Consider the following 23384-nt stretch of genomic DNA (forward strand, 5'->3'; position numbering starts at 1 on the left):
CGGCGCACTACAACTCCCGGGGTGCTTTGCGCACCGCACAGTCTCCTAGGAGACGTGGCGATGCGCGCTGGGGGTCCCGCCGGTACGGAACTACCGCTCCCGTGGTGCCCCGCGCGCCGCCGCCGCCGCCATGGAGCGGCGCGTGGCGGAGCGGCTCCGTGGCGCGCTGGGCCCGCTCGGCCTCGAGGCGCACGCCTTCAAGGTAATGACGTCACAGTGACGTCATCAGAGCGACGTCACTGCCCGCGGAGCTGCGGGAGCTGCGGGAGCGCGGGGCGGGGAGCGGATCCCGGGGCTGCCCAGGGGACGGGGGTACCGGGGGTCGCTGCCCCGGGGAGCTCGGGGCGCCCCTTGGCCGAGCGGGGGCCGGGAACGCCCCCGCGGAGCCGCTGCGGCCGGCGCGGGCCGATGCGCAGCGCGGGGTCCGGGCGGCCCGCCCGGGAGCGCGGGGCAAGGTGACCGGAGCGGCAGCAGCCGCTCAGGGCCGTGGTGCGGGCCCCTGACCGGCGGGGTCGCGGGAGTTACGTAATGACACATCTGGCCCAGCAGACGGCAAAGTCCTCTAGGCAAGCTTAAATTTTAATCGAAGTATGGAAGCACCTGTGTGTGGAAGTGCTGACCACCTCAGCCGCTCCTAAATGGCCTCTGACCTTTGTTCTGCCCATGGAACGGGTCTCCCTGCAGCCTCTGCCACTGTCCCCTGCTCAGCTGTAAACGCGGGGGCTCCTTCCTTGCCCGCCCCAGGGCAGTCTGCAATAAATCAATCTGCAATATCGAATACAAATCAATCTGCAATAAACGTGCCCTTCCCTTGGGGAGTGTTGTATCTGTCACCTGAAATATTTGTATTTCCTGCTATGATCTCGTTTGCATAAAAAGTACAAGGCAATGAGGTGATGAGAGAGATAATGAGAGAGGTAATGAGAGAAGTGCCTCCAGAATTTGGAAAATTTGATGCTGCTTGCCTAAAACACATCAGCAGAATTCAGGGCAGAACCTGGATAAAAAGACTGTAGCTACCAGAGGGGAAACCTTTTAGCTCTGTAGCTCTCTCTAGTTATAATGCTGACACAGCCAGCCTTGGTGCACTGACTGATGCTCACTGGGAAACCAGCAAACCTTAGATTCACATCTCTTTTAATTCCTTGTAACATCTCAGTTCCGCACCATAAGAGCCACAAAACTGATTAAACGTAGAGGTTCATATAAGAATGTTAACTTTATAGTGAATCTAGTTTTTGTTGTGTGTTTCCAGACGGACAGTCTGGCAGCCACTGCCACCTGCAGAGTCACTTTCAGAGCAATTTCACTGATTATTTAGAATAGCCAGTACATTTCATTTTCAGACTTAACCTTACATTACTTGGCATCTCTCTGAAGGTTAGACCTAGTCTTTGCGGCACCCCGGGAGAGTGGGAGTTGTCGTAACCTATGGAAAGACTGGTGTTACTGTGCAGGGCATTAGGAGTGGGGTGCAGGGGGGTTTAGCCATTTCCTCCTGCACTTGGCAGTTGCAGGTCTGAGCCCTGTCCTCCTGGTCGTGCTTCCTGCTGCTCTGGCTTGATCTCTCATTTCTGGACTGTGTTATAACATGTCCAGTCCTGTAATCAAATATCCAAATGTGGCTGTCTCATAATCCATGTGCTACTGGTAACGTTTTTGGGGGGTTTCAGCACTGCAAGAGCTTCACATCCTTCATTCCACACAAGTGTTTCCTGCAGAAGTAAAACATGCGACTTGTCACACAAAACAGAAGCACCAGTTTCTTTCTGGCCCAAGATAAGAAAAAAAAGCCTGTAAAAGCTTTATCTGAACCAAACAATCTGATTTGCATTGGCAAGACTGATTGCTCATACTTCCCTCTGGGCTTCTGAGCAGAGCTGAATGAAGGGCAGACTGGAGCTGAATGCTGTGTGTGATTCTTATCTCACAGCTCACAGCACAGCTTCCCCAAACTGTGAATCCTGGTGTGCAAAACAACTTGGTTTGAAAGGAAGGCCCTGGGCAGGCTGCCCGTCTGAGTTGCAAATGAAGGGGGCTGCAGTTATTTCCACTTTTTTACATTCCTGCATATCCACTAGAGTGGTGTCTGTGTTCTAATGGAAATTTGTGTTTCTTTGCCAAAGGTTGGGTGGTACAATGCTGTTCTCCAGCCAGCCTTCCATCTCCCCTACCCAGATGACACACTGGCCTTCGTGGTCCTCAGCACTCCTTCGATGTTTGAGAAGGCCCTTAAGCCTTTTGTGAACAAAGAACGACTAAAAATAATCAGGGATCCTGTGGATCAGTGCATTTCCCATCATTTATCACGAGTGAAGGAGGTAAGAAGCCGAAATGCCGAGTCCCTTTAGTGTTGTGGCACATAACCAGGTGGGTTGAGCAGCAGACAAAGCCCTGCGGGCTCCTGCCCTGCTCTTTGGGAGAGTGAAGCATTATTCATGAAGGTGGGATTATCAGCAGGCTGTTGGCTGCTTTACTTGCCTGTTCTGCCTCTGGATTACATCCTGCAGCTGTGAGGGAGCTTTCCAGGCACAGGCTGAATGCCCACGGCCTCAAACCTGCTGATAGAATTCAGCAGCAGGATGTGGAAGTCTGCAGGCTTCACATGTGCCTGATTTTCTGCCATCCAGCAGTTCTGGAGTGGCAAAGCTTTTTCCATGAGTCTGGGCTGATGTTTTCAAATTTTCCCAGAAATTCCCTGACCAGAGGGTGGATGTCATGTTTGATTATGAGATGCTGCCGAGCCGAAAGCCCAAGTTCCTGGCACAGACAGCTGCCCACGTTGCTGGAGCTGCATATTACTACCAAAGAAAGGATGTGAAGCTTGATCCTTGGGGGAAAAAGGTGGGGCAAAAACACGGTCTGGAAAGAACCACTAAGCTACAACCACTGAATTATAAAATGATTGTTTGCTTACTAGTCACTAGTTCATGTTGCAGGAAATTACAAAGTTCAGAGCACACACAGGTCCATAAAGTGTTTCAGGTGGTAACTGGAAGCTTCCAAGAATCTTCAGTGTGGTAGGGAGATGTACATGGAGAGAAATATCTTGATCTGTTAAACCTACTTAGATAGAAGAATAAATGGCAGGGTGAGGGAAAAACTATTGCTTGGAGCTTTGGGGAGGGGAGGGGGGGAATGCACTGTGGTTAATTTCTGTGTTAGATTTTCAGAAAGGAACCTCTCCCCACATTCCAGGGAGGTGCGTGTGGGCACAGGAAAATGGGAATGAAATGCAGTGCTTCAAGCCACAAGTTCAGGAGGGAGTTTTCCCTTCTGCTCTGTACAGCCCTCCAACAGGGGGCTGTGAGTGTGAGAAGCATCTGATGCTTTGAACTCTAACCTTTATTAGACACAAAGTGAGGCAGCCTAGATATACTTTTTTTTTCTTCCAGAAGATCTTTGGCGTGTGTATCCATCCCAAGTATGGCGGCTGGTTTGCCATCCGGGGTCTCCTCCTCTTCCCAGACATTCAGGTGCCGTTCCTGGAACAGCCCTCCCCTGTTGACTGTGTGAGCACGGAGGAGAAAAGGATTGAGTTGCTGGAGCAGTTCAATTTCCACTGGCAGGACGGCCGCTACAGAGACATCATTGAAGTGAAGGAAAGGTACTCGGAGGAGCAAAAAGCCTATTTTGCCACTCCTCCAGCCGAGAGATTCCGGCTGCTGGGGCTCTCACAGGAAGCGCAGAGAATCACATTTCACTGAGTAACCGGCTCGGTGTAGGGCAGAGGGCAGCAAAGGGTAACTTATGAGCACCGGCTTTTCCCGAGGAGGAGGAGGATGGTTATGTTGATACAGAGATGGCAAATCCGAGCAGCCTCAATGCGAACATCAGCTTCCCAGAGAGGGGGGCACTGCTCCATGGTCTGGGGGGAGGTGGGAGCCGCCCGTTCTGTGCTGTTGCTGATAAGGGGTGTTTTTTGGGGAGCCCAGTAAGATGCCAATAAGCCTTTGGTTGGGAATAGTTCAGACACCCTGGAAACTTAAAAACCCGTGCTGCTCATTAGAGAAATCACTTTTGTTCTCAAGAATTTTCTTTCCGAATGTTCTGGTTTTATTCTTTGCAAGTGTAAAGAAAGTTCAGTCATTGTATTACTAAGTTTGGTTTTGTCTAAACTCTGGGCAGGTACTTTTTTAGATGTATCCATCATTTTATTGTCCTGTGTCATGACTCTCCCTAGGGAATAGATGTTCAGTCTTTTCAGTCTTTCCTAGGTCACACTTAAGCATTTATCCATTTATAGAGCAGTTGACTGGAATATTTGGAAAGGTGCCGAGTAGTGTCTATATGAGTAGAGTTTTTACTCATGTTAAGATAACTGGCTAAAAAAGACAACTCTTGTGGCCTTTTTTATGGACCATGTTTGTGTTTAAAGTATTTTTCAGTGCCAGCACACAGCACACCCCCCACAGTTACTGCCACAGCTTCCTGGTGTGCTTTCTGTGTGAGGAAGATTGTAAACCTGCAGACATGTAAAAGCCGTGGCACAAAGCCTTGTCACATGCACAGGCAAACAAGCAGAGAAAAAAAGAAAATATTAATAACGTGCCCGTTACTTACATTGCTGGATAAAACATGTTCAGACAGAAATACAACATTTTTTACCTGACTTTGTCATGTTATATTTGTTCAGAGGCTACAACAGCACTGGAAATCAGGAATTAATTTATCTTTGGGCAATTTGAGGCTCAGGACTCGTTAAAATAATATTATACATGAAAATAATATTTTTTGGGAGTTGTTTTACTAGACAACTTACTAGTTTACTAGTGCACTGCTGCAAGTGGACAAGCAGTTTTTTCCTTTTGATGGTATCAACACGTGATGAAGAAATACTCACTTTGCAGAACTGAGCCCTTTATTTTTATATTGGGATTCTTCACACCTTTTGGAGACTCCAGCACGGGAGTTGCCTTCACAATAAGTTGCTGCTTGATACAATTTCTCACGGTTTCTACAGTAACTCATTGTAATCCAAATTCAGGATAACAAGTTTGCTTCCCTGTAAACAGAGTAATGAATGTGTGATCACTGGGTTTGTTCACTGCATTTGCTGTTACAGAAAAGTCTTTGTTGCTTTCCATGCTTTGTTCACCTCTGACTAAGGCAGACACCTGACTTAGTGTGTGATAGAGGTATTGTAATTTTTAATTTAAGTGAAAGAATGAAATTTGTTTAAATTCTGTTCTTTTGTTATGGAATTGCTTACGGTTAAAATTTGTTTGATGTTTCAGAACTTTCCAACTGAACTGTAATTTAACAGGGGCTTGAGCTAATGGCTCATATTAGTAACAAAGACAAAATACTGATTCTCTTAGAAGAATAAATACAGATTGGAATAATCTATCTTTACATTACAATTTAAAGTACAAAATATTTTGATTTTTTGGCATTGATTTCTTACAGATATTTAATATTTTGTCTTAATTTATTAAACAGATAACTATGGCCATGCATTTCAATTTCTGTAATTTATTTCTCTTCAAATGATATTTTGGTTAATAAAATACCCAAAGTTATAAGTAAACCTCAGTACTGAGTGTTTTTATTTAAACAATGCAGTTCTTAACTTGTGGAGAACTCAAAATGTTTAAGTGAGAATCAATCATGGTGTTTTTAATATCCTGAAAAGAGTGAGCTACCTAAGAGACACACAGTCCAGTATCTGAAAACTAAGGAAAAAATCGGTTATCTTAGCAGAAGTTGGCAAACTATTATCACAGGCCTATCTGGGATATAAAAAATAAAACATACAGCACAGTATGGTTAGTCCAGTAAAGTTTATCTTTCCCAGGTCATTATAGCAAGCACATGACAGTGCAATTTTCATTTCTTCCTCTGTTCTTAGAGTAACAAAAGTTCCAGATGTCCAGTGAGACATAACTGAGGGACTTTCCCTCAGTAGCATTAAAATAATATCTGTAAGTACTGGAATTTTTACTGGTTAAAACCTATTAGTGAATACTGAGTCACAGATCCATGTTCCTTGTGCTTCTGGGAATACAGCTGTGTCAGGCAGAACAGAGTACAAATATTCAGCAATATCCATTCCTACACTACAGTGATTTTGGAGTGACCTGGATTGGGCATTACTTTCCTTCTCTTAGCCAGGTCACTGAGATCCACAGCTGCAGTGAGCAGTTTTCTCCCCTTGCTGGTTGGAATATAATGGCCTTTGTCTTATAAAACTGCAGTTTGAGAACCTGTTTGACTTAGCTCACTATTGGGACAAGACCAGACATGGCTGAGGAATGGATCATCCTTGGATCCTGAGGCATTGTGAAGGCATTCTTAGTTTCAGCACTTGCAAATGTCAAACAAGTAATTGCAAATACTTGAATAGATTTACTAGTTCAAGTATTGCATTTTACAATTTTGGGCACGTTTTTCTCTAGATCCTAATTTTTAAACATTTATTAAAGACTCTTTTCCTCGGTATAACCAGTAGGGTGAGTATTCAAGAACTGAACAGGAAAAATAAATTAAAAGCTACTTGAATTTAAATTCGGTTTTAGCAACAAGGTATTCAGTATATTTCAAGCTAATAAAATAGTTTATGGAGAATTAACAAATTTGTTATCTTTTCATGCATTTACCATTTTTACTCTCCTTCAGTTACATTTTCCCTTTTTTTACTTCATTAACCTTAAAATAACAGAGATTTTAATAAAAATTAAAGATTTGACAGACAATACCAGTTAAATACAAAGCACAATCTAACCTGGTGACCAGCAGCCATCAGGGTTGTTGCTCAGAAAAACACCTGAGAAAACACTGCTGGGGGTTTTTGGTATCAGTTAAATCAGTTACATCTCAGTGGTGCAAGAATAAGCACTAAAGTCTCTTTGTGGTATAAAAAAAGAGTGTGGCAAACTTAATTTCTGATACTGACTTATTTCCTTCTCCCATAAAAAGAATGGCTTGTAACAATCCTGCCTTCCCCTGAACTATGGAAAACTAAAGATGTTTTGCTGTCTAAATCTGTGCTGGTGTGTCAGACAAGAACAGCCAGTGTTAGAGAGCAGTGAACTCTTCTGGTTTGTTGTTTTGATGGGGGTTTTAAAGGTTGGCCTGGGGTTTTTTCTATATTTTGGTTTGTGGGTTTTTTTAGGGCTAGGTTGCCCTCCTCTGGATCAGAAGCAGTTTTACTCATTCAGTATAATATTCATGGTCTTTTATTCAGTTGTGACCAAAATTATTGTTGGTGTAGCTGCTATTTGACACAAGTTATATTTCTAAAAATGCACATTGATTTGAATTAAAATGGAATCAAAAAACCCCAAGGTTAAGCCTGATGTATTTCTAAAAACAAGATAGTGGCAGGTACTGATCAGTGCCAGTGTGGTTATCAGCACTCTTTGTTAAGCCTCATGTAAAAAATGTATTTAATAAATTAGCTTTGAATACTGACTTAAGCAGTAGCAGTTCAAAACTCTTCCTCTGAGGGAAGTGGTTTTGCTGTTCACTGCAGCAGAGAAACAGCTGCACCTCTGCAGGCTGAACTTTCACAGATTCATCTACCAAAATAGACAAATGTATTCATGAGAGGGTTTTTGCTGTTAAGTTGGCTTCCTGTGCTATCATATATCCTGTGACAGATCATCCATCACATTTCCTTCAGAAAACAGAACAGGGCATTTCCCCTCTAGGTTTTCAAGGAGGAAACAGAGAGCACCAAGGAACACAAATGTGCTTTTCTTTTCCCTTCTTTTCCCCTTTCTTTTCCCTTGGCCTCTGAAAAGAACCCAGAGAGATACTCACACTCCTTAGGAAATATGGTGGGAAATTTGAAAGAATTAAATATTTTATCATAAAATGAGCAGTAAGGTATTTTAGTAGAATGTTTAAAATCTCTCCAGTAATATGCCAAAACCTGCAAAATGTGATTATGTATGCATACAAATAATTGAAATGGCTACTATCATTCATTAATATTACACCTATAATATAATTCTCATGTTATCTTTGTTGATGTTTGTACATAACTCAGTGAGAAAGCAATTTTACTTTTAATAATGCATATGGCAAACACTGAAAAGTTTCTGAAAATCAAACACATTTACACTAAGTTGCTTGGGGTTTTTTTTCCTCATGTAAAACACACCATGAGATAGGAAAATTCCTGTAAGTGAATTATAGAAGGGGTGGAGGGATTTTTCTGTGTTTCTTAAATTTATGCAGAATCATTGCTTCTTCTGTGAATGTATAAACCGTCTTACTCCTTTGAAAGGAATTAGTCTTAGGTTTTAATTACATGTCATAACCTTTTTCCCAGCATTGTTCAGGCTAGTCTTCCTGAATCGTTCACTGTTGCTTCAGTCTTCCAAAACGTAAAAGACAGCCTTATTTTTGTGAGAAGTGAATTTGATGAAACACATCAATTTTAGGTGACAATGTTTTATTAAGTGTAGATTGAAGACTTCTTTCCTTTCTAGACAAAGGATATTGGCTTCATTTGTCATTGCAGATACTTCAAAAATCTGCTGCTGTGGAATATGGAACATAAACCTACCGGGCTCAGTTTCAGAGGACAGTGCAACCTTAAAGACTTCACATATATTTAGTCACATATCCGTGCTCAAATGCTTTCTTGCACAGAAACATTCTAAATTCTGACACGTGTCCCCATAATATGTACAGTGATTTAAGTTTCAGGTGAAAGAGCCAAATTTCACATCGAAGTCCAAACCTTTCATCACTAGGTGTGGTGAGAATTGCTTCCCAGGCTCAGATCTTGTTCAGGAACACTACAAACAACTCACAGCCTGTTCTGCAGCCACCCAGGGGTGTGCAGCACAGAGCTGTTGGTAATGCAGTTGTTTGACTGTACGTTAAAGGCAAACTCCTGGGTTTTCTTCTCTAGGATTAAAAATAGAGCTACTATATTCATGAGCAAAAAATGCCTGCTATTTCTTTGATTTCCTGCTTCAGTGTTCTTTTTGTATGTACCATTAAATTGTATTTTAAGAAAAAAGAGACAGTAATAGCTGTAACACACTTCTGAATTAATTGTCCAAGCGTGCTGCATTCCACTACTCTGCACTTACCTCATTTCACCTTTTGCGAATTAGAACCAACACATTTCTGGTTTAAGTCCTCCATCTGTCTAACAATATACACCAGAATATATATTTGCAGACTGTCATGTAATACTGAACACTGAAAATTTCAGACTATTGATACAATAAACCCCATTATTTGAACATAATCTTTACATAGCTGTTGTGTTGATTAAATTTACTAAAAATTACTAAAAGCTGCTTTCATGGGGCTTTTGCAAACGTGCTTTCCTAACCAAAGGGTCATTTTGCAATACCTGTGAGATATAAAATACTTGTTTTTGTTCTTTGAACTGTATTGATTTGTTGGATAATCCAGTAACATTTTCAACAAAGGCCTGATAAAAAGGCTGGAGTACTTGTTAAGAAAATAGTACTTTTAAAAATTGGTACTGTTTTTCAAATTATAAAAACTGTAAAAATTATACTGTTTTTCAAAACTACTGAGAAACTTGCTTTGTAACAAAGTGATAATTCTTTAAACATTAATAGGCAATTTTTTCTTATAAGCATCTAAATATAAATATGCAGTTGTTAATTTTGAAATAAACTCATAGAAGTTGTACAAAATCTAGAGAAAGTTAGGTTCTGTATGTTGAATATTGAACGTCACATCCTGTGTATGCCAAGATGAACATATATAGAATTTGTCTGATGCACAACTTTGTATTATACATACCAAAAAAATCCTGTTGCTTCTATATAAATGCTATTATCTGAAAACTTAGTAATAAAATTCCTTAATTTTAGATAATATGGGAGAACACAATGTGTGTGCATTGGGCTTGTGTGGCAAAGATTGGTAGCGGGGGGAGGTTACAGGAGTGGCTTCTGTGAGAAGCTCCTCGAAGCTTCCACTGTTCCCAAGGGAGCCAATGCCAGCCAGCTCTGGCATAACAGAATTAAGAAGGGGGGGAACAATTGTGCAACAACCTGCAACTGGAGAGAGAAGTGGGAGAATGTGAGAGAAACAGCTGTGCAGACACCAAGGTCAGTGAAGGAGGGGGAGGAGGTGCTCCAGAGCAGAGATTCCCCTGCAGCCTCATTATTTCTCATTATCCTACTCTGAGTTGATTGGTAATAAATTAAACCAATTTCTCAAGCCTGTTTTGCCTGAGACAGTAACTGGTAAGTGATCTCTCCCTGTCCTTACCTCGACCCAGGAGCCTTCCACTCTCTTTCCTCTACCCTGTCCAGCTGAGGAGTGGTTACATAAATCCCCAGGAATCACAGCAATCAGCTACAAATTAAGAGATCTAGGACAGAGACACAGATTTATTTCAGTTTCCCTTCACCTGACTATTCTAAGTTATCCTAAAGAAATGAATGAATAAAGGTTGTATTTATAATAAGCACCCAAACTAGGAAAATAGATGTGCAGTCACTCACACATTAAAAAAAAATAGCAAATACCACATCTATGCTTTCTGATTTACATCTTCAGGGAAAATCCCACTAGGCAGCTATCCATCCTGTCAAACTCAAGCACTGCTGATGGGTTTTTAGCTCACTGGGAAATATGTCACCTGTTGATTGTGAAAGCAAAAGCAGTTCATAAATTGTAATTAAAATAAAATATGCATATTGGTATATGAAAAAAGAAACCCCTTTAATAAATGAGGATTGTAGTTACTTGAATATCATAAAAATTACACCAGTCTAAGGTGTCACAATGTAAGGAGTGGGGAGCCCCCAAACACTTACTGGAGATTCCAAGCTACATCTGAATCAATACAGAGCTTAAACAAAGAAATAAACTTAGGCTCTTCTCTGTTTGAAGAAGTTTTGTGTTACCCATTTTTTGTGTGTCATGCTCTTGGAAATGTAAGTAATGTAAACATTAAAATGACAGCATGGCAAACCTTCCTGGGAATGACTCATGTGGCTGAAGAATAAAAAAAAAACTGTTTAACTGAATGGGTTTCCACTGTCAATCATTTGGTGCAAGCATGTAATACAGTTCCTAATCCCCAGGGATTTTGTTTCTTGGCCGTTTCCAGTTTCCACAGCATCATCACTCACCTGTGACTGATGTTTAAGCAGGTACAGTTTGGAGCCTCTCAGTGTGGGAGCTCAAGGTGGGCAGCACACACAGGAAATTACAGCATAGAAGGGAACTCCTCACACCAGAGGAGTGGGATGAAGAAATGAAGACAAGGGGTGTTTCTACAGGACACTCCAATGCCCAGACGTGCTGTCAGGGCAGCTCTGGCTTCTCCTCCTAACAGCAGCCACGGCAGGACACAGCAGCTGCTGGGGTTGGAGCCACCCTCAGACCCTCACCTTCCTCCCATGGCCTGGGATGGGCACATGAAGATTCCCTTTTGGGAGAGAGGTTCAAGAGCAGAACATCAGAGAACCCCTTTATCCTCTATGCCCAGGGTTAGGTGACAGAGCAGCTATGAAATCACTCTGTACAACTACCTAAAAAGGGGGTGTTGCGAGGTGGGCTCAGTCTCCTCTCCCAAGTAACACACAATGAGACAAGAGGAAATGGCCTCAGTTTGCACCAGGGTAGGTTTGGATTAGATACCAGGAAAAATTTCTTCACTGAGAGGGTGGTTGGGCATTGAAACAAGGTGCCCAGGGAAGTGGTACAATTATCATCCAGGAAGTATTAAAAAACCCATGTAGATGTGACACTTGGGGACATAGTGAACATGGCTGTGTTGTCATAACATTTGGGCTTGATGATCTTAGAGGTCTTTTCCCACCTCAATGGTTCTGTGATGTAATGGCCCAGTGGAATCAGGTGTAGCTTTACTTGTGAATAAGGGCAGAAGTCACTGGAGTCACATCATCAGGTTAAAGATCCCCTATTCCACAGATTTAGGCCATGCTAATATTGTACCCTCCAAGTAACTGCTGTAATCAATTTTACATTTCAAGGCTAATATAACAATAATAAAGGTAAGTTTTACATTAGCTAAGCCCTAACTTTACTCCTTTTCACTTGCTAGAAAAGTTTGGTAACTTCTTACTCAGCCATACTTATTTAAATTAGTTTTACTTTGAACCATATAAATGCTCCTGTTACTTATCAATGCCTTCCTGGGAAGCTGGCCTCATTTGTTATCTTGAGACTTTGGATTTTTTAAAAATTAAGCAAAAGTGATCCAGCTAAACATTACTTTCACATATCTTCATGGGTATTAGCTATTTTAGTTGTTATTGAAGTATTTGGTACTAAGGCTTGTGCCACATACTTTTTGCAGCTGTACAAAACAAGCTTACTACTCAAGACCTACAACTTTCACTTCTGAGTGACAGAAGTAGCCCTGGGCCTCACCTTTGCTGCTGCTGACTTCAAGCAGAACAGAACTTGTTTATGACTTGAACTGAAGATGGTTACAAGGTCTGGTAAGAGTTTAATCTTTACAGGTACATAAGGATCACAGGGTTTTAACTCCCTTACATTGTTAGGCAAGAGCTCATTACCCAAATCCTCAGCTCTGAAGTTCAGCACCGTCACAAGCCACCTTTAACTATGAAGCTCCACAGCAGTCCCAGCTTTGGTATAACTTAAGGCCAGTCATGTGCTCTGAGTTTTACATAACCACTTGAAATACAAAGATTAAAGACAAAGCTGAGCACACCTGAGCAACAGATTTTATAATGCCACCCTTTTGATCTAAACCATATGATACAAGCTAATGGATAACTGGCATATCATCACCCCCATGACATGTAGTGGGAAAGACTGGGGATGAATGCTGTATATCCAAGGAAGTTTGCTTTCCAGAAAAGCCTAGTATTCCACTCCCATAGAGACAGCATTCAAACTCAATGTTGGATTCCCAGAAATTTAGCATACACAGTCAGTTTTGACTAAAGTAGATGCCAGAATGACTAAGTTGAGATGGTGCATGAAAAGGTGCCCCACCTTTGTCAGTCACATTATGCTCCAAACAATACTACAGTGCCCAGAGCCTAAGCCAGACAGCCTGATCCTCTACCTAGCAGCAAAGTCATGAAGAGTGTGAGGAGTACTTTATTACTTCAACAGGAAAACCAAGTCTTTTTCTCTCCATTCTAATGGTGCTGTGATAAAACAGGACTCAAGATGCCTGCAGAGAGCTTTCAGAGGTGCAGCCTGCACTGCTCCCAGGTCTCCTGACGACTACACACAAGAACAGTAGACAGTATGCTCTTTTCACAAGTTTAATAGAGTTACAAAAGGATACCACTGCTCTATGTAACACATGGCTAACCACAGACACGGCATTGTCACTAAGGTCAACAGGGCTTGATGTACAGATACTGATCGTTAGGATTTGCTATGAAGGTACTGTCAACAGGACAAACTTTCCTTCAAGTAAAAAAGTTACTGTTTATAACTATAACATGATCCCTTGACTCAGATGCAATGACTTAATCAAAGTTCAATAACTGATACTTGCTCTTTATGTAAGGCATACTAGTTTCCACTCAGGCTGAATGTTTATTTCTGCTTGGCGAAATACTCTTTACTTTTCTGAACATCAGGCTTGATTGTGTCACTCCCAGGCTTCCAGCCAGCTGGGCACACTGAAATGACAAGAATGTTTAAGTATTACCAGCTGCTCCTGCAGAACATGTTTTACACAACATTAAAGCAAAGTAGCAACTCAGAACATGCACAGATCTTTGCAACACAGAGACAGTGCATTCAGTGTCACATTATGCTCAGTTTATTTTACTTGATTCTATTTGTTTACTGGGACCCAAGTAAACCCAGTAAACAAATAGTAACACCCAAGGAACCAGGTGTCTGCCCAGGCAACAGTGGGTCCTTTACACAAGCACCTCTCCCAGCCCCACTTAAAAGCTTCAGGGAAGTTTGACACCAAAGGTAACACTAACTGCAGCAGCTCAGGTCAGAAAGCCTCTAACACCACACTACACTTATCTCCTTGGATCCAGCCAAGTCTGTATTCCCCTTATCTTTAACCCACCCTGGTCCAGCTCTCCAGATGAGTGGGGCAGGGGAAAAAGCGTTAAACTGTCACTGGTTCCCCTACATGGCTATCAAAAAGCCACCATGATGCAGAAGTTGCATGGTCTCAAACTTGCAGCAGCTCCTTGAGCAGCATTATTTGGACAGTGTTCCTTGTTTACAGCCATGGAACGCTGGATGAGATGCTTGCTCCACTCAGGACTGACAGTTTTAGCCACGGTGTGCTCAGCTTCTGCGTGTTGCTACACATCTTACTCTGGTCTGTCCTGGTTTAGATGTGACTGCAGTCCTAAAGTTCTAAAGTAAAACCTTTTGCCAGGTTTTGACTACTCAAAGGCACAGTAAACCCCAAAAGGCTTCATTTGCACAACATGTGACTGCTCCATCATCAAACGTTTGGGATGTCTCCTCACATGACATGTTCATATGCCACAGTCACGAGAGCGGCTTATTTTAATAAAACTTGCCATTGATTTACCCCTTCTGAAGCACATTAAATATGACCAGCAACAATATATGTCATTAGTTAATGACAACTGAAGACTACTAACAGCTGCATAGCAATTTTGAGTTTCCATAACTTGGCTCTGACTTTTCATCTGCAGTGCTTTCTTTTTTTCTTTCGTTCCCGCAGAAAAGTCTCAAACACCTTATTACTCCTGAACTATGGGGACAGAGACTCTCACCCACTTTCTCCTCACTATATATTAACAAAAAGATCAGCAGACTTTCTGGGAATTTAAGTACTTTGTCTAACAGACTGCTTAAAACACTACATTAGTACTGATGGTCTCATCCTACCAAGTCCGAGAGCAGAATCTAAATCATGCTTACCCTTGCAGGCTAAATTATTACATGTTCTTAATTCCTGTCTCAAGTATTTTCTGTGCCTAATTGAAAGTGACAACTGCTATGTGCTTGACAAGACATCCATCACCAAATTGATTTAAGTGAAATCTCAGCACGAGCAAGTACTCAATGGACAATTACTTGGAATAGGATAAAGCATTATGGTGTCCTACAACAAGCAGATTTATAGAACCAGCTGCATTTCAACAGGCACAATTACTTGTTGTGCACAGATTGATACATGTACTATCTTTCAGTAGCCCTCGATTTAGCCTGCCTAGTTAATACTGCTCTTTAGAGAAAACATTAAATTTAAAACCACTCTTACCTTCTCCATGTTTATCTGTAAACTGGAAGGCCTGGACAAGTCTGAGGGTTTCATCAACAGAACGGCCAACAGGAAGATCATTGATTGTAATCTGCCTCAAGATCCCCTTTTCATCAATTATGAACAGACCCCTAAAAACAAACAAAAAACGGCCCTGAAGTTAAGCACAGCATTTGAAAGGCTGATTAGACTGACATGAGTTTCAAAAACTCAGGTTCAGTATTTGATTATGGCACCGTGCCATCCGGTATTACTGTGACCTCTTCCTAGAAACTAACACCTTGGTGTATGCACAGCAATGAAAGCCCAACAGGAACCAGGAGGGACAGGAGGCAAGTCAAAGAAGCAGTGACACAGGAGAGAAGTGCTTCCTATTTAAGGAAGATACTAGTAGGAAAAAAAAAAAAGGAAGAGAAACCCAAGGAAAAGGCAAATTCAAGGAGAGACATCCCCACATTAAAAAAACCTCACTATACACTGTTCTCAAAAAAGCAACAGCTCATCAGTCCTCCAGCATCAGGTTGAGTTAGCAGAAGTTCAGCTCCCTTAGCAACTTTTACGAACAATCAACTAAAGACTTGGGGTTTAATTAATCTGTGCTCTGATCACTAGACTAAATACCTGTAACCGCTTCCATGACTATGTAGGTCTTGCACTACCAATGTTTGCAGCTCACCTGCATGAGACTCCTGCCCTGTGCAGCAGGCAATCAAAGGGAAGCAGAATTTAATTTAAAAGCAAAGGAAGCCTAAGCACCACGAAGAACCAAGGGGTGTCTGACAGCTTGCAGGAGTTTACACCTATAACAGCCAACAGCTTTAGCTGGCTGCAGGTGTTCAAGTGCACACAAGGTCTGTGTTCATCTGACATGTCCATGTATTGCAACATAACTTTATCAGCTCGTTTACCTGTGGCACATTACCTGTATGCAATACCTTCGTCCTCCTTCAGCACTCCATACTCTTTCGCAATGGCACGTTTCGTGTCAGAAACCAGGGGGATTTTCATAGTGCCCAAACCCCCTTGTTTCTTAGGAGTGTTGATCCTAAAAGTAGAAAAGTTAACATGCTAAAAATATGGGCAGTTCAGAATGAAAGCTAAAGGTGCAAGAGAAGTTGACCCTTTCTGCAATATCATACTTAATCTGCCATGAGGCAACAAAAGAATGATGACCAGTATGCTCAGTTCTGTTCAGAAGCACCTGGCACTACCAATACTTACCAAGTGCCTCTGAATACACTCAGGATTCAGTTCCTGCAAGAACTGAGGCCAGGCAGAATAGTCTGTTGGGTTAAAAGGCTGATTCTTACCAGGCAAGGTGACAGAAGTGAGAGTCAACAGAAGCTCCAATTACTTCACAGTTGATTTTCTTGAATTCATCAGCTCTGTCACTGTAGGCAATGATTTCAGTTGGACAGACAAAAGTGAAGTCCAGGGGGTAGAAGAAGAACACAACGTATTTTCCTAGAAAAGCAGTACAACCAGTTAATCTATCTTAGTTTTTTAAGAAAACATAAGCAAACAAAAAAAACCAATCAAAAACACCAGAACACAAGCAACCACCCACCTTAAAACCCTACCCAACTGAAGCCCCCAAACCCAGGATGTCAAATTTATCAGGGAATGCCTAAGTTTCCTGGGTCAACTCCCATAGGCCTGCCCCAAGTACACCTGTGGGTGTGCTACACCAGGAGACCCCATGGCTGATCCCTAACAGAGAAATGCCACAGATCTGAAAGGCTATCAGCCAAATAGACATTTTAACTGAGTAGGTGAGTAGTCTATACCTATGCATCAACCTCATGCAGCCTGCAGCATCGTTACAAATGTATTTCTAAAGCCATCAACGTGAGTACTTGATTACTTCAGGCTTTCCCTTTGCTTTTAGTTAAAACTTTTTTTGGCAAAGCAAACATATTGCCAGCACTCTAGAGAAAGGGAGTTGGTTAGATGAAGGAATTTACTTTCCATTGACAAAGATGGGACATAAGATGTTGCTGTTCCACAGTCTGGAAATGTTACACCAGTCTCAGTATGATACACAATGAGCCTGATGCAAGATAACAGCTTAGAGGAGTTTTATGCTCACTGGTAACAGTTATCACAGCTGGGACATACAGTCATGCTGCTGACAGCCTTCTAAGCATACTCCAGCCACCACTGCACAAGTTCTGATCTTTAGTCCACTGCCAAGTGGTCACTATTATTTCAAAACCAAATCAAGATGTATCTTCAGATATCCTCCACTCCTGCCTATGGCCAGACTACCTGTGTAATTAGAGAAGCACATGAACTCACCTCTGTAGTCAGAGAGTTTGATGTCTTTGAACTGTCCATCTGGCATTACAGCCGTGGCAGTAAAGTCAGGGGCTGGTTTTCCAATGAAAGCCTTTCCTGAAGACATCTTGATTTAACCTAGACAGGAGTTAACACCAATACAGTTTAGATGGTAGTACATTTGCACCTGGAAATAAGGATTTATTCAAAGCATCTTATCAACCTAGACTGAACACCAAAGAGTTTATCAGCACTTGGTCTTGCAACAAGGCTTAAGTGTTAAATGAGTTTTGTCACCTGGGTAGTTGAGCCACTATAGAGATTGCCAGTCCTTCAAAATGTATGGCTCCTGGCCTCCTAAAGATACAGTAATGTTTATCTAACCAGTAACAGCTCAGAGTCTGGGAAAGGGCTCGCCTAGAGCTTTAGTACTCAGAAAACCATCCCATTCCACTTGGTGGAGGAGTAGAAAGTCTCTTTTTTAGAATTTTCAAGAGAAGAACCTTGTTCAATTTTACAAGGGAATTTAAGACCTCAAACTTGATCTTCCTGTTGATTCTGAAAGAAAATAACTTCTGTTAATCTCCAGGGAACAGTGCTCTGCTTAACTACACTTTAACCTTTTGAACAATTCAACCCTTTTTGATTTGCAACCAGAAAGACTCGTGGTATACATGGAAATCCCATTCTATGTTAATTACAATTTCACCAAGTCTAAATCAGTATGGCCAGGTTGTTTCCCCTTTAAGTCTATTGAAAAAGAATAAAAGGGTACACCAGGACAAGAGAACTCTACTTCTGGCTGTCTGCCCCAAAAGCTTACCATCTCTAATACACCCTGTGCAGTATTTTTGCTCAGTCTGGGAATGCAGTATAACACTTTTAGACTTTCAGAGCATAATCTTTCAAATAGGCAACTCTATAAACCTAATTTCTGCAGATCACAAAATATTCTTAAAAGTTATTTCACTTCATTCTACACACTGCAGCACTCAGAGATAAAAAAAACACCTAAAAGGTTAGCATGAGTCTCATGTTGCTAAGGAAAGCCAAGAGCCAAGGATTGTTCCAAGTTGTGCCTGCAAGGCACTAAGTCTAAAAAAGGTTGAGAACACCTCATTTCTTGGCTCCTTCCTGCTTGCCAGCCACTTTTTTCCTGGAAAACTAGCCCACAAATGAAACATTTAGCTTTGAACCCGCATAGGTGGGCCTTTTTAGCAACGGTTTTGCTTTTGAAAGTTTCTCTTGCACACCCTGACAGTAACGATCCACCTCTCAGTTTTCATTCTGAGAAGTGCCCACACATTCAGCATTTCTAACTGCCTTGTGCAACAAAGCTCTTTACCCCATGTTCATCCAAGGGTTTTTAACTGCAGCAGACTGGGAGAGAGTGTGGTGGCCAGGATGCACTGAAGCAGCCTGGCAGGAGGACATCGAGAATCCTGTACCCAGAAAAGCAGCTGTGGTTCTCAAAGTGCAATTCTGCAAGAGGGATGTGGGAATAGCCAGTGCAGAGTATTTATTTGAGATGCCTCCAACTAGTGAGTTTTATCTTATAAGCAAGAGCTGCTCATCCTGGAGTGCACAACCCCACATTTTTATCACTGAATTACATTCTTTTCTGTTATCCAAGCTCAAGGTCATCCTTTTGCTCAGTACTATGCCAGCCCTTCTATACTTGTTCCATTAGCAATCCTCTGGAGTATTTCACTAGGTATTCAAGGTCAGACGGCTCTTTGATACTTACCCTTTCTAAACGACAAGTTATTACCCCTTTTCTGGTAACATTAAAATCTTTTAATATTGGCAGGAGATATTGGTTGCCTCAATCTGCAAGAGAGCCATGTACTTTCCTCAGAGCACCCACTGTGACCTGCCAACCCCTCTGCTTTTCCGTGCGGGGTAAGCGCGTGTTCTGCTCGGATTTTTAGCCACAGCATTTCCTAACCCGCACAGGAGCAGACCACAGAATCATTGCTACTTCCTTTCATTCTGGAGGAAAGTAGAATGAGCACCGTAAATCAAATACATTCGAATCCGACCAGATCTTTGAGCATCTCTGCTGCTCATAGCCGCAGACGGCCTCAATTATCTTCAAACTGCAATTATAATTAGCCCGGCCTGCTCTCTTGAACGAGCAATTTCATACCTTTAGGGTGCCTTGAACACAAGCGAAACGCAAAACACACCATCAGCCTCCCACACTCTGCCACCTTCAGACCGTCACAAAAACGCGGTCAGGCCACCGCAGCCGCGGTCGGAGGGCGATACCGAACCGCGGGGATCGCGCACGGACCGCGGCACGCGTGGTGCCCGAGGGGCTCCGAGGCGACCTCCGAGCCTTGTCCCGCGCCCGGGCCGCCGCTACACCGCTCTGGGACAGGGGCACCCGCCCCCTGCACGTCCCCGAGCCGCATCCAGCGCTCCGGTTTGGGGTTTTTTTAAGGCTTAGAAACGAGATGCTGCATCGCTTCTCGGGGGAAGGGGCCGCTCGGCTCCCGGCAGGCGCCCTGCGCGCTCCCCCCGCGGGCCCTCCCCGCGGCTCCTCCCCGCGCAGCGCTGATAAAGGCCGGAGCGTTGGAAGGCTCTCCCCGCCAGAAAAACCCAAACCAAAACCAGGGAAAACTGAACACGGGGAGCAGGCGGCAGCCGCAGCAATGCGATCCTTCGGCAGCGGGACGCGGGGAGCAAGGGCTCGCCCTGCGCGCCTCGCTCAAGGGCGCATCTGCGCAGAAGGGGGAGGGGAAAGCAAACAAAAAACCCACCCAAAATAGTAACAAAAAAGCACATAAAAATAAAACGAAATTAAAAAAAAAAAAAAAAAAGAAAAAAAAAGAAGCACTGTGCAAATCCCCAGGCGACCCCCGCGGCCCCGCACACTCACTCGGAACACCGACCCGCGCCGCACACGCAACCCCAGCAGCCGCACACGAACTGCGGCAAGGCAGCCGCGCCGCCCCCTTTATAGCAGCGCGGATCTCGCGAGCGGACGCGGCGGGGAGGGCAGGGCGGCAGCGCCTGCAAGGGCAGCATGACTTGGCAGATCCGGGGCCATCGGGGTGCGAGTGAACGCAGGTCATTCACCGGAGAGGGTCCCGGAATGTGCCGTGGAAATATCCAGTGCCGCGGCTATAAACGATTTATGGGCTTGGTGCGAGAAGCGATTGCTTTTTTAGTGCCTTAATTGACCGAGCTATGATTATTTGAAGTCCTCAGAGAGTACGCAGGACTTGGAGGGAGAGTAAGGGATGATCGGCGTGTCATTTATGTGAATTAAGTGCTGTCCATTGGCAGAAGTAAAACGAAACCTCCCACGAACAGAGCAATGTGCCTTCACAGTGTTACAGAGGTGCGGTGTCGAATCTCCATCCTCTCCCTCTGCATTACCCACTGCCCCCTCTCCCTGATCTCTCGTTCCCAAGGCTTTCATTGATTCTTCTCCATCAATGGGAACACTGATCCAAGTCACGCAAGTCAGCAAAAGAAAGGTGAAAACTAAATTTAAAGTCTAATCGTTGAGCTTCAGTGGCAGGATGGAAACCCTTGGAAGACACAGTTACTTCAGGGAGTTTTGCATCATTCAGGACTGAAGCTGCTGTGGGGGACGTTTAACCTCAGTGATTCCTCACAAGCATTGTCTTTGAATCCAAGAGCGAACAAGCAGTCTGGTACTTTTTGAGGGCCAAATTCTGAATTTAAATATGAAAGCTTTATTAAATAATGAATATTTAGGGCCATTAAGCCATATCAAGGACAAAACCGCTTGCTTTTGTTAAAGGTGATAAATGTGTTACCAACTGATTTTTACTTGTCTGTTTTGCAGTTTACAGTTGTGTTTCTTATACCTGTTAAAACTTGATTATAAATTGTAATGAGGAGGAAACCACAAAGGATTAACAAACTTTAAATGTTTATAATAAAGATCACTGTGTAGTGTTGCTGGGTGACCGTACCCACGTGGTGGTTCACCCAGAGATGAGTCCTTTCGGGACCGGATTAAATCAACCCTTAAATAATGAAAGCAAATAACATGTAGATGTGTACTTAGGAAAAAAACTGAGCTCACTTTCATGCAACTAATTTATCTACTTCTATTTCTATTGCTATAGCATGCTTAATCTTTTTACAGGAAGAAGTTTGCTACTTTCTTAACATCAGTATTGTCATGAGAATTGAGGTCTGTATATTGAGACATGTATGTACCTCCCCATCACCTCAGGCCAATGAACCTGTGAGCAGATTAACCCCTGAAAGGTCAGTTTCAGTCCTAATTAAAACCTCTAGAACAATGTAATACCACTGCAACTCTGGCATGTTTACCAATGGACAAAGTAGTAATGACTTTCACATGGTTTCTGACTCCTTTAATGCCTGTTATGCTCATTTCTCAAACTTTCAGATGCACACTATACCCAGTATGGTCTGCAGTTTGTTCCAGGTTTGTGCTGTAGGCATTGCCTTTCCGTTCCTATGTCCATGGCCTCATTACTTTCGATTAATTTCTGAGCTTTTCTTTCCAGACATCAGTTTTTGAAGGTTTTGGAATAATAAATTGTCAGGGCCACTCCTTGTTCAGTGAGCACCTGCGTTTCTGTAGCCTTTTTCAATTTTTAGATGTAAGATGCTACTTAGATTAAAACAATCATGTTTTCCAGGAAAGAAAGGGCACATCTACCCCTGCAGGTGCTGGAAGGATGGCGTTCTCTCCCCACCTCTCTTCTCCCACAGCAGTGTAACTGTGGTGTAGTGTTCTGTTAAAACAGCTGCCAGACAGGATCAGCTTGTACCTGATTAGCATGGAGCATCAGAGCCCAGGGCAGCCTCTCTGCACCTATCCACACAGACAGGGACACACTGAGTACTTCATCTATCAACAAAGAGGAACTGGCAGGCCCTGCAGTGCAAGAGCGCTGGAACTACCCAAACTGGGAGCTAAGCTAGCTTTTACATCCATCATTTTGAGCACAGTATCTCCCATGTATCTTGGCCCCTGATGTGAAAAACAAACGCCCTGCTGTGTGTAAAAAGAAAGGCAAAGAAATGGAACCTGTTTCAGAACATTACAACACATTTGGGTTTCCATACATTACAGAATGGTTTTGTGTAAGCGTATCAAAGATTTCCAGAGTAAGATAAACTTAGCTGGAACAGTAATGGATTTGGCAACACTGTGCATGCCCCTGGAGCACACAGCAGAGGTGGTCCCTGCAAACCCTCAAAAGCCAGCACAATGGGACATCCCCACACATTCCCTGTGGAGTTCATCACTGCATGTGCCAAAAGCCCACTGAGTCCTGAATGTGCCTCCTACGTACACATGGTACTACCATGGGGACAGACAGAGTCGAGTCCTGGCCATGTGGGGACAATTTAGCTTAATGTATGCAGAAAGTCAGCTGAAAAGTCAACAACTGACAAGTTCCCAAGCCATGGGGCATTTATGCACTAGCAGGTAGTGCACAATCACTTTAATGAAAACAACTGCATGTCATTAAATATACAATGCACAGACTTGCTTTCCTTGTTTGAATCAAATTAAGACCATATTTCTAGGTCAAAATATCTTGCATTACCTCTTCCTTCTCTGCATATCTTTTATTTTTTCAATTAGCAAGCTATTACTGTACGTTTGGATAATCACTGCCTTTTGATGACAAAATATCTTAGTTGTCCTTACCTTTTCTCTTTTGCTCCCTATTCCATTACTGGAGGCTGAAGTTTGTTGAAGTTTTTATATGTGAGATTTATACAATTCAAGCATCTTTTTTTGCTTGAATATTGTGGATTTTCAAATGGATGTGTGATTGACAGGGTCTCCATAAAAATAAATTAATCTCTGCAGTGATTCCTCCCCTTTTATTCTTTCATTTCCTACTTCCTGTTACTCATAATTGTTGTCTTGTCCTTGCACTTTTTTCCCACTTTCCTTTAT

The 23384-nt window shown here is 42.9% G+C and overlaps 2 protein-coding genes and 1 long non-coding RNA gene across 5 annotated transcripts; 1 reads left to right on the forward strand and 2 right to left on the reverse strand.

The window, feature by feature from the left end:
• Positions 1–106: 106 nt before the first annotated feature.
• On the forward strand, positions 107–5451 carry MMACHC (metabolism of cobalamin associated C). Of its 3 annotated transcripts, none has more exons than XM_069023279.1 (4): positions 107–202; positions 2127–2321; positions 2692–2844; positions 3396–5451. In XM_069023279.1, exons 1-4 carry the CDS (start codon positions 131–133, stop codon positions 3705–3707), a joined length of 732 nt encoding a protein of 243 aa, XP_068879380.1. In that variant the 5' UTR covers positions 107–130; the 3' UTR covers positions 3708–5451. The 3 variants fall into 3 exon arrangements, with proteins under 3 accessions (XP_068879380.1, XP_068879381.1, XP_068879382.1); XM_069023280.1 differs by having other exon boundaries at positions 3399–5451; XM_069023281.1 differs by lacking the exon at positions 107–202 and adding an exon at positions 482–917.
• Positions 4844–9446, reverse strand: LOC138114133 (uncharacterized). The gene is made up of 2 exons (XR_011152496.1): positions 9051–9446; positions 4844–5005 (listed from the first exon to the last, which is right to left on the reverse strand). It is a non-coding gene; the product is annotated as an uncharacterized lncRNA (long non-coding RNA).
• A 3763-nt stretch (positions 9447–13209) lies between these two features.
• Positions 13210–20434, reverse strand: PRDX1 (peroxiredoxin 1). Its single transcript, XM_069023282.1, has 6 exons — positions 20337–20434; positions 17474–17590; positions 16486–16639; positions 16098–16220; positions 15176–15306; positions 13210–13589 (listed from the first exon to the last, which is right to left on the reverse strand). Exons 2-6 carry the CDS (start codon positions 17577–17579, stop codon positions 13504–13506), a joined length of 600 nt encoding a protein of 199 aa, XP_068879383.1. The 5' UTR covers positions 17580–17590; positions 20337–20434; the 3' UTR covers positions 13210–13503.
• Positions 20435–23384: the final 2950 nt, after the last annotated feature.

Source organism: Aphelocoma coerulescens, chromosome 8, assembly GCF_041296385.1.
Source record: "Aphelocoma coerulescens isolate FSJ_1873_10779 chromosome 8, UR_Acoe_1.0, whole genome shotgun sequence".
NCBI lineage: Eukaryota > Metazoa > Chordata > Aves > Passeriformes > Corvidae > Aphelocoma > Aphelocoma coerulescens.

What these genes read in the sequence shown, in the direction of transcription:
- PRDX1 (XM_069023282.1), bottom strand. Translation starts at nt 17,579, where the DNA reads ATGTCTTCAGGAAAGGCTTTCATTGGAAAACCAGCCCCTGACTTTACT. An exon ending in CAAACTCTCTGACTACAGAG is followed by an intron (nt 16,640 to 17,473) that starts GTGAGTTCATGT and finishes CTGCTTTTCTAG; the next exon opens with GAAAATACGTTGTGTTCTTC. An exon ending in GACGAAGGTATTGCATACAG is followed by an intron (nt 15,307 to 16,097) that starts GTAATGTGCCAC and finishes GTTTGTTTTTAG; the next exon opens with GGGTCTGTTCATAATTGATG.
- MMACHC (XM_069023279.1), top strand. Translation starts at nt 131, where the DNA reads ATGGAGCGGCGCGTGGCGGAGCGGCTCCGTGGCGCGCTGGGCCCGCTC. An exon ending in ATTTATCACGAGTGAAGGAG is followed by an intron (nt 2,322 to 2,691) that starts GTAAGAAGCCGA and finishes AAATTTTCCCAG; the next exon opens with AAATTCCCTGACCAGAGGGT. An exon ending in TTGATCCTTGGGGGAAAAAG is followed by an intron (nt 2,845 to 3,395) that starts GTGGGGCAAAAA and finishes TTTTTCTTCCAG; the next exon opens with AAGATCTTTGGCGTGTGTAT.